The sequence below is a fragment of the Rhinopithecus bieti genome, unplaced genomic scaffold, assembly GCF_001698545.2.
Source record: "Rhinopithecus bieti isolate Rb0 unplaced genomic scaffold, ASM169854v2 scaffold_5497, whole genome shotgun sequence".
Taxonomy (NCBI): Eukaryota; Metazoa; Chordata; class Mammalia; order Primates; family Cercopithecidae; genus Rhinopithecus; species Rhinopithecus bieti.
In genome coordinates, this window is record NW_016805006.1 from 544,706 (window position 1) to 558,338 (window position 13,633).

Sequence of the window (13,633 nt, forward strand, 5' to 3'; positions counted from 1 at the left end):
CCCGGCCTCGCGGCTCAGCCAGCGCCCCAGACGCCCTGCCGCTCTGCCGCCCCCGGGGTGCAGCTGTCGCCGGGCGAGGGGCGCGCAGCCTTTTGTCCCCGCCTTTCGTCCCTCCTTTCGCGCGTACAGCGCCCCAGCCCCGCGCGGCCCACAGAGCGCACAGCGCCGTTCACTTCGCTTTGTAGCGTTTTATTGTTTTCTCGCGTTTTTGTCGTTTCGTTCTCGCTCCGGAGCGAAAAGTGAAAACCTGAGGTGGAGCCCGCGGGCAGGGCGAGTCAAACCCGGGCGGAGGGGCCGAGGGGCCGGCGGGGTGGTGGCTCCTCTGGGGCTCGGGGCCTTCTCCCGCAGCCGAGGCCCCCTAAGCCCTGTACAATCTAGATGCTCATGTAAAATGAAAAAAACTTTAAATGTATGAGTTAATCTCTAAATATATGTACACAGCAATGTACACCTTTGAATAAATTAATACCAATTTGCATATTCTGGGAACCTTAAAGCTTATTTACACAAATTACCATTTATTTCATAAATATCTTTTTTTTTTCCCCCGGGGACTCAAGGCAGAAGTGCCACTCCCTCCGCTGACCCAGGGCTAGGAGGGGTGCCTGTCTCTTAGGGAAGAGGTGGGGGGACTAACAAGTTCCCTCCCAGCTCAGGTCTACACTGACTTCAGTCGTAACTGGCTCCAGCATCCCTCAACCCAGTTTTCTCACGCGGTCCAGGCCCAAGGCCCAGGGCTCTGGGACCCCCTCCGATGCTCCCACCCCTGGCCCCTGCACCTTCTGGCTTCTGCCGGGACCGCTGGGCCTCTCCCACCGCGCTGGAAGGCCAGAGTCACCCTCGGATGCCACCTTGACACTGGAGCGGATCTGGACCTAGCCCAGCAGCTCCCAAGTGACTATGTTTCCGGCAGCCTGATTCCTTGTTGAGGCCCAGGGAAGTGTCCCAGGCCCCGACTTGCCAGACAAGGCTCTATTCCGGCTGCTGCAGCCCACTTTTCTCCTTTATTTAAATAAATACCCATTCTGTGCTGTACACGTCCCAAGCAGCAGGGGCAGGCAGCCCGGGTGGCCTGCGTGGCAGGGGAGCAGCTGGGCAGCCCCTCACTTGGGCGACTCCCGGCCTGGGGAGAGGGCTCGCTGGCTCTCCAGCCCACTCACCAGTCTCTGGATGCTCTGCAGTTCATTGGCCGCCTCCTTGGCCGAGCCACTGGGCGACAGGGCACCGCGGGACGGGGCCCCTACTTTGCGGAGAGCCAGCTCGGGCAGGGGGCTGGGCTCCCGGCTGTTTCCGCCAGCAGCCTTGGAGCCCTCGGAGGCTAGCCCGGTGGTGAGGAGGCTAGTGCTAGGCGGGATGGTGACCGGGATCTGATAGGGGCTGAAACGCAGTCGGGGCCGGGCACTGCCCAGGAAGGGGCTCCGAGATAGGGAGCCGGCAGCTGCGGCGGCGGCAGCTGCAGCACTGGTGGCGGGCAAAGCAGAAGCGGCTGCGGCTGCTGCTGCCATGTAGGTATAAGGGTAGGGGAAGAGGCCTCCGAAAGTGGGCATTGGGATTCCCTGGAAGAAATAGAACAAGACAAGGGTTAGACATTTTGCCTGACGTGTTTCTGAAGGTGGGCTGGGTGCTGGGGTGGTGCTATCCCCTGGACACCTTGCCCTGCTGTTTTAAGGATGTAGAACAACAACGCACATAATTATAACCACAGGCAGCACAGGTGAGCATGAGCCAGTGTGCCTGTGGCCAAACCCACTTAGAAGGGCGAGATCGCTTCAGGCTACCATGCAAAGGCCTGCCATCAAGTTCTGTGCTGGGCATTACAGCAGGGGTAATGGAAAGGACATTCCAGGTGACTGCACTAGCATGGGTGAAGGCCTTGAGGGAGAAAACGGGGCAGGCATAGGGCCCGGTACAGCTTTGGGTGTCTTGGAGGTTCTGCTCATTGAGAACAGTATCCTCACCACCCTCCTATATGCAGGTCTGGAGGGCTGAGGGCACACACCCTGGGGAAGGCACTTTGCAAAGTCCCCTTCTGCCTGCTCACCTACTCAGGGTTCTCCTGCCTGGGCCAGGAGGAGGGCACAGGTGCCAAGCAGTTCATAAACTGGCCTGAAAGTTCTACAGGGAACGCCTGGCAGCACCTCACTGGCAGCTGAGGAAGGAATGCAGTCTTTGCCTGTGAAGGGCACAGGAGCCAGGAACTCCTGGACAAGCACCTTCCTGAGTTCATGAGGTCTGGCTGGTGCACGGCCTGACCTTTGAGATAATGGCTTACTCCCCAGAGCCAGTGGGTATGGGGAGGAGGGCAGGGGGCTGATGACTGCGCTGGGCTCCCAGGGAGCCTCAGGCCTGGCTCAAATAGGGAGAAGAAAAGGGGCAGCTTCATCAGGCCTGAGAAAACACCCTCCTGGGCATTTCAAACCTGGCATCTCAGGTTGGGAGAAAGGAGGGAGGCTTCACGTGTCTTGGGATTTGGCTCTACCTGATGTCTAGAATGGGCTGCACTGGCCTGGGAATGTAACCACCAGCAGCCCTAAAAACGGATGCCTCCCAGGTGTTGGTATTCTCACCCAGGTCATGCACCTGTTGGCCAGGCTGTGTCTAGAAGCCCTGACTTCCTCACGACCTCTGTGATGCTGGTGGCCAGTACCAGTTTGTCTGGGGAGGAGGCATTCACATACACAAATAATCAGGGGTGCAGATTAAACCTCTGGCCCCTGAACTCCTTTCTCCAGAGGCTCCCCCTCCAGCCCAGAGCCCCAGATGAGTGATGGTGATACCTCAAACACTCCACACACCCTAACACTGAGCTATGTGTAAAACTCATTTCAGAATCGCCTGCCCCACCCCCACCCCCACCCAACTTTTAAAATATTTGCTTCTGAACCAAAGGAGCTTTCTCAGACCTGAATTGCTATTTTCCTTCCCTTGAGATAAGATCTCAGGGGTTCAATTTGCCAGAAACCTCAGAGGGAAGAAAATGAATGAAGAGATTCCAAATCTTTCCACAGGGAATATTCCACCCAAGCAACCAAAGAGGCCACTGTCCCCATCGGATCTCCTTACTGTGCCCCCAGCCACACTTTCATCAACACTCCCCTGGGAGCTGGGAATTTCAATGGGGCCGGAGGAGCTGAGTTCTCATCTCTGACATGTGGCTAGGGGTGCTGGGAACTCAAGGTAGGGGAAAGACCAGCCTTGTCCTTCACCAGGACAGAGGACTTCATTGAGGGTCTAGGAGGGGCCAGAGACCTCTGGGAGGGCTAGCGGTCAACTGTTCAGAAAATAATGCAAATGTTCCTCCTCCCTTTGTCTGGCCACCCTAGCCTTTCAGGATGGACAGGGAGCCAAGGGTCTTTGTTCCCAAGAAAAATGTCCTGAGGCCAGGAGAGAAGACTTCACAAAAGCCAGGGACGGCCCTGGTCTGTGAGGGTCAGAAGAGTCTGGATGGGCACCGCACTCCTCGCTGGGGCTATAGCGAAGGAAGCAGACCCAGAGAGGGTCAGGGACTTGCCAAAGGTCACACGGGAGTCAGAAGCGGCGCCCTGGCCAGCACCTGGACCTACAACACAGTCCTCGTCTCTCAGAACCCAGGTGTCCTAAAGGGCGTCCCGGGGCCTCCCCTGGATGAAGTTCTTGCCTGCCAGAGGCTCTCAGGGACCCTGGCACCCCTCGGGCCCTCCGCTGGCCTCCGCCTCCAGCTCCCTGGGCCTTCTCCCTCGCTGGCGCTGCCGTGGGGTCACCGGCCTTACCTGAGATGCCAGCATGTGCTGGGAGAGGTGGAACGGGAAGGGCGCGGCGGTGCTTGCTGCGCTGGCCGCGGGACCCAGCCCGCCTGCGTCCAGCCCCGTGGCGGTCCCAGGCCCGCCGCCTCCGCCGTTGCCGCCGCCTGCCACCGAGGCCAGCAGGTGACCCATGCCCATGGCGGAGAAGGCGCCAGGGCCCATGGTGAACTGTCCAGGGTGCAGGAAGAGCGGCTGGCCGGCTCCCAGTGGCCCAAAGAACTGCTGCCCGTGCAAGTGGCTGGAAAAGGCCAGGCCGGGCAGGTGTCCGGCGCCCAGGGGGGACGCACTGTCTGTCTGCACCACCAGTGGCGCCAGGCCCGGCTCCTTGCCCTCAGCCGCCTCCTTGCGCCCCTCGTCCTTCCTCCGAGCTTCGGCGCGCTCCTTCTCCAGGCTCCGTAGGCCGAACGGACCGTCCCCCCCGCTCTCGGCCGATTCCTTGCCCCTCTCGGGACTGCGCCGCTCCCGGGCGCGCTCCGGTTCGGTCAAGCGAGTGGGGCTGGCACTGTCTGGAGCCGGGCTGCGGCCTAGCGGCGCCCCCGCACGCTCCTCGCTCAACCGCTCAGGCTCCGGGTCGCTGTCAGCGGCGCACGACTTCTCCTCAGCTGCGGGGAGAGGGCGCGCGGGTTACAGGGGCCCAGGCGGAGGCTGACGAGCAGGATCAGGGACATTCGGAAAGGGCTGCTCTCGGGGAGGCCGAGTCGGAGGAGCTGCTGCAGTCGGGCAAGGGGCGGCTGCAGGTCACCTAATCCAAGACCCCAGATTTACAGTGGAAGGAACCAAGCCCTGGAGAGGACCCTACAGCCATAGAATTACACGGCGCCCAAGGGGGCAGGCTCGGAGTCCGGCCGGATCTTCTGGCTACCGGCAACCGCCCTCGTAGGGGAGTCCCGAGACGGAAACCCCATCCCAGACACTCGCTGACGCTTCCTTCCTGGCCTTTCAGATTAGCGGGTGGCTCAGCAAAAGGTCAGCCCAGCGACCTGAGGACCACCCCCCCTGCTCCGGTCCGACCCTCACCTCGGGCCCGGTGCAGGCGCAGGGGACTGGGCGCTGCGCCCGGAGAGGTGGGTGGTTCCCGCGCTGGGGGAGGGTCGCATGATGAGGCGTCCGACTCCGCGCCATCGCGCTCGGGTTTGCAGTGCTCCTCGTACAAGCGCAGAGACGGCAGCGTCAGCTGCTTCCTGGGGATGAGCGGAGGGAGCAGGTCAGCGAGGAGCCCATCCCTCCATCCCTCCTGCTCGCTGCTCCTGCAGGCACCCGCCACAGGGCTGCTGTCCTCGCCCCTCACCTTTTCTCCCGCCGGCCGTTCCCGGTGTCCCGGAAGCCCTTGGCAAACGGGTTGTTGTCGATCTTCAGCTGCGTGATCTGCGGGGACCGAGGGGGCGGCGCTAAGTCAGGCAGTGGCTCTTCCAGCCTGGTCGGGGGCACCCCGAGGTCAGCGACTGCTGGCCGCAGAGGGAAGACCCGGGGAGCGTCCACTTGGTACCCACCCGCCTGGGATGGGACGCCCCGAGCTGAGGCCGGTGGGAGGGCCTCGCGGAAAGCGACGGGGTCTGTCCTCCAAAAACTTCATTCGAGGAATTATCCCTAGACAGGCCCACACAGGTCTAAAGCTGTGCCGCGGTGTCGGAACCGGCCCAAGCAGGCACACCCGCCCGCGGGCTTGCGCAAGTTAAACGACTCCGCACCCGAGCAGGCGCGCACAGAGACTGCAGCTCACACGCAAGGCTGCAGGTACACACAAAGCCAAATCACACTCACGGGCCCGCGCACACGCAAGTATGCACAGACAGAACAAGCGCCCACAGAACCAAACGAATTCACACGCCTCCACAGGTATCCAACACGCCCCAAACGGAGCACGCACAGCCCGGCGTACACCTTGGTTCACAAAGCCACAACGACCAGCACGGACACTCATACCCTCTCTTTCACTCGACAGTGGCGCACAAAGGCACAGGCCTAGAGGGGTGATGTTCTGCCCCACTAGAACAAGGGTGGAGAAGCCGCAAGCAGAAAATTGGAAGGAAATTCTCTAAGCGCCTCCCAAGGGGTCTGGGGCCTGGACTGAGCTAGAGCAGTAGCCAGGGGTGCTTTGGGGGGCTATGTAACCTGTCCCACCCTCTGGCTCCCCCGAGAGAGTGAAAACTGGGTCCTGGGTTCCGAGCATCGGTAGAGCTTGGGCAGATTGCTTTGGGCGCCCTCTCTTCATTTACATTCTCATTCTTGAGCCAAGAAATAAACGAATAGAATGTAAAAATGTCAGCGCGGGCCCGGAGTCTCAGCTAATTGCTAAGTAAACATCTCCACCCGAACTAGGGCCCAGCTGTTCGCTCGCCCCAGGGGAGCCTGTGTGTGCGCGCGGTGGGCTTGAGAGGGCGCCTTGAGGACTTCCGTGGGTGCTGTGTGTATGGATGCGGGGCTCGGTGCTCAGGGGCGGGCCGCAAGCGCGCGGATCCCGTGCAGGGGGCTTCGGGGGCGATGAACAGACGGTTGGGCCTGCATGTGTTGAGGGGCGTCAGTGCAAGGGCTGAGCCCACCGCCCGCCGCGCGCACCTTGTCATTCTGGTAGGCAGTGACTGCGATGAAGTCGGTCTCCGGGAACACGTAGGTACGGAAGGTGCTGTACGGCAGCTTCAGAATGTCGTTGGCTCGCACTATGTGGAAGCGCGGCTGGTACTTGTGCATGGAGTTCAGGATGGTCTGCGGGGAGGGCAGGGGTCAGCCGGCAGTCGTCGGCCCGGGCCGAGCTTTTCCATTCCTTGGGTACCTGACCTCTCCCTCTCCATTTCTCTTTCTCTCTCTCTCTCTCTCTTTCTTTCTCTCTCTCTCTCGGTTCTTCCCCTTCCCCATTTTCTCCTGTCTGCTCTTTTCTCACCCTTGTTTCTTTTTCTTCTACTTTTCCTCTCACTTTTCTTTTTTACAGCTTCTCTTTCTCTTGCCATTAAAATTTTCCCGGTGGGAAACAGAAATGAGACATAGCAAAACAAAACAAATCTACAATAAACAAAACCAAAACCGACCAAACAACAATCCGCCCCCCGCAAAAAATAAAAAATGAAAAAATAAAAAGAACCAAAACCCTACAATTCCACTCTTAATACTCTTTTGCTTTCTGGCACTGCTAAGCCCCTAACCCCACAGAGATGAGAGTCCAACCTTCCGGCGCTCACCAATTGCCCTGCCTCAAGCATGGGCAGTTCCTTTTGCCCTATGAAACACCCCCCCCCACCCCCGTTCGCTGGGGCCTTGCTCAGGCATAAATGGAGAGAACCCCCAAACCCTCTCCTCCTAGTTGGGCATCTGCCTGTGGGAGGAGGGAAAGGTCTTAGGGAGGCTGGGGGGTGGGTAGGGAGGGTAGTTTAACTTTTAAATCCCCTAGTCTTGGGGGAGGGCCAGGGACGCGGGTCTTGGCGGAAGGGTGATGGACAAGTTGAGGTCTTGGGCAGTTCTTCCAAGAAGGGCACCTACAGGCCAAGAGCAGGGTGACCTCCCTGGCCCAGCACTGCAGACCCAGTCCTGGCAGCACCTGCCTCCCTCTTGACCTTAGGAGGGGCCCTCCGTGGCCTGACAAACTGAGATTGTGAGCTGCCAGCCACCGACCCCACAATTTCCCAGGCTTGCAGAGGAGAGCCCTGGGGCCCAGGCCAAGCCCATGTAGGCCACAGGGCAGTAAGCTGGGCAGGGGCACTCTGGGGGTTTGCCCAGCGCTTCCCCCTGGGAGATCCTGCCGCCCTGCTCTCCTGCTCAACTGCAGTGCTGGGTCAACAATCTCCTGCCCCGTCCCCACCCTGCCCCTACACTCACGAAGCCGTGCTTGTCAGAGATGTTGTTGGTCAGCTTCAGCTTGTGGAAGGCCACAGGCTTGGCCATCCACTGCTCCCCCGTGGCTGGGCTGTCTGGGTGGATGTACATGCGTTTGGGCATCTCAGGGTCGGCCTTGCCTGCCACCATCCAGCGCGAGTTGTGGAACTTATAGCGGCAATCGTCAGCGGCCACAATGTCCATCAGCAGGATGTACTTGGCCTTCTTGTCCAGGCCACTGACTCGTACCTTGAAGGGGGGGAACATCCGCCTGGGAGGGAGGGAAGGGAGGAGATCCCATTGGAACCAGCTGTTCTAGGTCCGTGGTTCCCTCTCCTCCTTTATTTATTCCTCCTCGCTGCGCACACCGCTGCCGCCTGGCTGTTTCCCCTTTGGTCGGCTGCTCTGCCCTCTCATCACTGCCCGGAAGACCCCACCTGTGGCTGTTGCTCCCAGGAGATCCCATTTCTGCCTGTCAGACCCTCTCTTAAACGGCCTCCCTTAGGCCTTGTGCTCAGATCTGGGGACCCTCTTTCTCCCTGATGTGAGACGAAAGTCGACGCCCAGGAGAGAAGTCTAGGCCCTCTAGAAATATTCTCCCTTCTCCTGAATCTCCCCGAAATTCGTTCAGGGGAAATACCCACTTGGGACGGAAGCTCCCAGAAATAAACTTGGAGGATGTTTGTATTGGGAACTGGGTTACAGAGCCTGATCAGACATCCTAGCCGTGCCGTTCGGGGGAAGAGGGTGAACCCGAGGCCTGGATTCTCGGTGGCTGAGTCGAAGGGTGGAGGGGCTAGGGCTGTGGCTTTCTTCTGGCTTTAAGGCCTGCGGCGGCGTATGCGTCCAGGGCTCGGATCTCCGCGGTGGAGAAAGGGCTCCGATCTCCGCGGTGGAGAAAGGGCTCCCAGCCCGGTGAGGCGGAGGGCTCAGCTGACCCGGGACTCACTGCCGGGAACCGAGCGACCGGTCTGGGGCTAGCGGGGCGCAGGTCCCACTAGGGGCTTCGGGATCGGAACAGAGTCTGGGAGAGGTTGAATTTCCCCCGAGCTCGGAGACTGACCCGACACAGAAGAGCGACAGCGCGGGGCGGAGGAGACCGCCAGGGCCAAGCCGCGGGGCCTCCTCCGCGCTGGGACTCAGAACTGTTGCGGCTATTCTTCAGCAGTATGTTTTCGTTTTATTTCATTCGGAGGATTTCAGTGTTTTCGTTTAAAAAACATCGCTCCGGTGCCAAACGAGAAAAGTCAACTTGGTTGTCCGTGGGAGCGAAGAGTGGCGCCAGGGCGAGCCTGGAGCCGGGAGCCAGCAGCCCCCGGCTCTGCTCTGATCCGTGAGGTCCCGTGCCCCAGCCCTCCCGCCCGCCCGCGCGCCCTCCAGCCGGCCGGCAGCCCTACCTCCCGGACTTGGTGATGACCATCTCCGTGCCTAGTTTGTGGAACTGGTCCCACAGCTCGGCTCTTGGCTCCAAGGGCGTCACCTTTGGGGTCGTCCTCCACCTCGGTCGTCCCTCGGGCTCCAAGGCTCTTGAGCGAGGCCGCAGATTTTGCGCGGCGGGCGGGTGCGGGCCCAAGTGCAGAGACGTGCAGGCCCCGCCTCGGCCGCTGCCGCCCGCCGGCCGGCCGGCCGGGGCCGCCGCTTCCGCAGGGCGGGGTTTCGCCCCCAGGGGGCCTTGGCCAGCGCGCCCGGGCGGCAGCGCGAGTGCCGGGAAGAAGGGAGGCCTGCGGCCGCCGCCAAAAGCGGAACATGGGGAAGTCGGCGGGCCGTGGCGCGTGGAACGGGTGGTAAGCCATGGGCCGCTGGCCGCAGCGCCGGCTCTCTCATCGGGACATCCGGCCCCAGGCGCCCCGGGGCGGGCCGGGCGCGCGGGCTCGGACCCCGGCCCGGGCGGCGGCGCGCGGAGGACGGACGACCGGGGGTGGCGGGCGCGGCAGCTGTTCCTCCGGGCTCCCCCGTCCGGCGCACGCAAGGGCACGCGGCTCTGTGCGGGCGGGCGGCGGCTTCTGCGCGAGCCGGGGTGGGCTGGGCTGGGCCGCTCCGGCGCCCGGCGCGACTGGTTAGATCTTGTCGTGATCTCTGGAAAACTGTGACTATCTCACATGTCCTGCCCAGCTCGGATCCCCTGCGCTAACGAGCCAGGCCCCCCTTGATTGCTGATTTTACGCTTTTTGGACCAATTGTGGGTCTCCGGGGGCGGGGTTTTGACAGCTCAGGCCAAGCTCCGGCCGGGAGGGGGGGCCTGGGAGAAGGTGTCGGAAGCCTCAGCAGTAAGAAAACATGTCAACAGAATAAAATATTAACCAATGACGGGCCGCCGGGCCCTGAGACCCCTCCTCCTGCCCCGGCCCCCACCGCCCGCCCGCGCCCGCGGCTGCCTGCGCGGGGCTGGAGAGCGCGGAGGGCCGACCTGACCCGCCGAAAGGGCCTGAGGCGAGGGGCGCCCGGGTCCCGGGGCCTTGGGGAAGGACCCGCAGCCGCACGCCGGCCCCAAGTGCAAAGCATTGACACGGCCCCGTGAGGAGAGGGGGCGCCCTCCTTCTCCCGCGCCTGGAGGCCCGGCTGCTCTGGCCCGAGCCCCAGCCTGGCCTCCGACCCAGCTCCCGGTCGCGGCGCCGCCTGGGGGTCCCTGCACTCTGGAAAGAGACTGCAGGCGCTGGAAAGCGAGGCCGGTGGGCGGGCGAGTCGGGAGGCTCGGGCTGCCGAGGTCCGGGAGCGGATCCCAGGTGGCGGGAGCTGGTGAGTGGAGCCATGGCCGAGCCCTGCTGGGGCCGACGCGGGCGGGAGCTGGACGCGGCCTTGCGCTGGGGAAACGCGGGGACCCCCTACCCACGCCCGCCTTCACCGGAAGACTCGGAAGGAACCTGGAGTTCTCCGCAGACCCGGGCCCCGCCCTGAGCTTTCCGGCGGCCGGGAGGAGCGGGTCCTAGGGCTAGGAAGGTGAGCGCACCTTTCGCTGAGCACAGGGCAGCACTGCGCGGGCGAACCCCGGATTCTCCACCCGCGACCCAACGAATTTTCGCCCTATCCGGTACCGGAGACGAAAGTCTCCTTCATCCAGAATACCGGTATCTTCTCATCGTTCTGCCAACCACTTTTTTAGAGTTTGTTCTTATCTCTCGGAAGTGCACGTCTCCTAAATTAAGGAGTGCTGAGTAACGCGTGCAGGAGTTGGGGTGTCGGCGAGCACCTGTAATTGAAGCCCCCTCTTCCGTGATCAGTCTTCGTCTTGTTTTCCGGCAGCCCCAGTATTTCCCCCCCATGAAGTGATGGTATGTGTATGTGTCTGTTTCGGGCCCCGTGTGGTGCCCTCTGTATGCAGCGAGAGCTGTAACTCAAGGTGTGCACTGGAAGAGTGAAGCGACCACGCACCTGCTTCCAGTCGGGCTCCGGCGCGAACACTCAGGCTGATTCCTGAAGGTCGTGTTCCGAAGGAAAAGACAGAGCATGCACTAGCCAAGGGTGACATTCCCACCCGTACAACCGCGTGGTGGGCGCGTACATCCCACATCCCACATTGCCCCATGCAGGCGCCCGCCCGCTGCGCACACCGGTCGCAGGGCACCTCGTTGTTGAACGTTGTTAAAGGTCGGATCTCTCCTGGCAGTGCGGATTCGGGACCGACGGAAGCAGTTTGGCCTCTGCAACCGTTTTCCATACTTTTCGGTACCGACCCCAGGGGCCTCACGACTCCTCATCACCGCACGTGAGCGCCGCCCCCACAGGGTTTTCTCCACGACCTCGTTCTTGGCTGGGTCCCTCCTCTCTTAGTATCTCCTCTCTGGCCAGAACGAATCTTTGACTCCGTGCTGCGCAGTCTACGCAGTCGGGGCAGGAACCATTGCAGTTTTCCATAGGCAAATACCTGCCGGCTCCACCTTAGGCGAGATGTGGCCCCTCGGGGAGGGACCAGTTGTGGGCACGTTTGCGCAGCTGGTGAGGTGACCAGATAATAACCAGGGCAGCTTTCCTTAACCGGGAACCCAGGTACCGGCCTACGAATCCGTGAATACATTTGCAAAGTCGTGTGTGTGTGTGTGTGTGTGTGTGTAGACACATACTTTTGTCCTTGTAAGAGTATGTGTACATCTAAATGTGTGCGCTTTAGACATTAGTACATTTCATTAGTCCATCCATAGCTGGTCCAGGGGTCCGAGGCCTGAAGAGTTTGAAACACTCAGGCCTGGGTTATTTGACCGAGAAACGTGGCGGCGACAGTGCAGCGCTGCATCTGGGGACGGCGACCCCACCTACAGTGGCACCGACCTTCCCTCTGGCTTTCCGGGGCTCTCTCCGGGCCAGGATCCCACCGCTCGTCCCGCCCCGCGGTCCCGCAATCACTCTGAGGTCCTGCTGCAGCCGCTCTGAAGAGTCTGTAGCGACCCCCAGCCAAACTCTCCAGCTAGGAATGCCCGAGGCTCATCGAAAACTGGCGCTGGGGAGGCCTGGGCGGCCCTGGAGCGGAGCCGTGCGGCTCCCGCTGGGCCCCTCCCCCGCCTAGGCTGGCCCCCTCCCCTTCCCAGGAACCCGCGTCCCTGGCGGAGTCCCCGGGGCCGAGTGTGCGTGTTTCTTTAAGAGGCCCCGGGGGGCGCCTCACGGGCCGCCCGGGGCTGGAGGGGGAGGGCGCGGGCGGGGGCGGCTGGCGCCAGGCGGCCGAGGCTCCACAACAAAGCTCCGGCCCCTGTCACTTCGCATCGGCCGGGTCCCGCAGACGGGCGGGGGACGCGCGCTTGGCCGCCCCTCCCTCTCGCAGGCGGTCTCCGGCCGGGGCGTCGGGCGGGCTCCGGCCGGTGGCGCGCGGTCAGTGCGCCCAGCGCTTCCCGCAACAGCGAAAGGGGGCGGGGGCGGGGACTGCCTGGGCCGGGTGGGGCCGCGGTCGGGAGCCTGGCGTGGCTGCCCTTAAGTCCTCCGGCCCGGTCACCTCTCGCAGGGTTAAGGGAGACTGCTGGGGCCTTCCCCGGGTTGAGCCTCCGAGGTGGCAGGGGGTCCCCGCCGCTTCCTCCTCTGTGTGCAGGGCCGGGGTTGCGTGAGCCCGCGGGCAGTGGGCAGCAGGAAGCTCGGGCGTGGCAGAGCCGGCGACGGACGTGCGTCCGAGTGTCGGGGCGCGGGCTGCAGACTGGGAGCCCTCGGTGGCAGACGAATGTGCCCAGGCTAAGCTCAGGGGACGTGTGTGGCCCCGTGCTATGGGCCCGCTGTGAGGGTGCCGCCGGGCGCGTCGGTCCCTGCCTGGACGTGGGAAGTGTGGGGGTGAAGGACACTCCCTGGACAGAGTCGCTTCCCATCATGGCTTCCCCGCCGGACCGCACCTCCCGGAGCCCTGGCGCCAGCCAGCCCCGTTTAGCGGCCGGGCCGGGATCCCCCGCGGTCCCAGGTCTGGCTGGGGTGGGGGCCGCGGCCTCGGTGACCCCAGCCCGCAGCGGCCCGTCCCGTCCCGTCCACTTAAACAAATTGCCGCTGACAGGCGCGCAGTCTCTCTGGAGCCGCAGCCCGCCCGTCGCCTCCCTCCCGTCCCAATTATCCCGTGCAGGGTCGGGCCAACTGGCTGGGATGGGGCGGGGGACGCGGGGAGAGCAGGCGGCTCGACTCCCTCATGGTCGCGGGGTGGCCCTGGGAAGCGCCTCTGCAGCCACGGCCTGTGTGGCCCCGTCCCTGGTCTTCCCCGGCGCATGCGATGGCAAGGCCCAGCCTGGCAGCTGTGGGCCCGGGAAGGGCGTCGTTCTGCACCTGAGGGCGAGATTACGCGGCCGAGAACCAAGGCCGCATCCCCGACGGACTTCGGGTAACTTTCCCAGAGTTCTGGGGAATCCCATAACCCGGGGAGCTGCAGACGACTCACTGCCCCGGGGCCGCGGTTCCGCGGGTGGCGGCTGTACGCTTGTGACACCTGGTCCGCAGAAGTGAGGTGCGCGTCTGTGAACCTTCGTGCGCTGGATGTGCATGGAGGCGAGATCATGGTTATGGGTGTCTGGGATCACGGGAGCGTGAACGGGGCGATCGACTGGGTGGCTTGAGAGACGGGGTAGAGCGCAGGAAGGACCCCCTAGGACAGG

General features: G+C 62.8%; 1 protein-coding gene across 1 annotated transcript; it reads right to left on the reverse strand.

Annotated features, from left to right (window-relative positions):
- Positions 1-173: 173 nt before the first annotated feature.
- On the reverse strand, positions 174-9,410 carry TBX2 (T-box transcription factor 2). Its single transcript, XM_017870826.1, is given in 9 exon segments — positions 174-1,556; positions 3,750-4,384; positions 4,800-4,963; positions 5,071-5,147; positions 6,339-6,485; positions 7,590-7,857; positions 8,984-9,330; positions 9,332-9,379; positions 9,381-9,410. Coding segments are annotated over 9 exon segments (2,169 nt in total). The 3' UTR covers positions 174-1,103.
- Between the last annotated feature and the right edge of the window lie 4,223 nt (positions 9,411-13,633).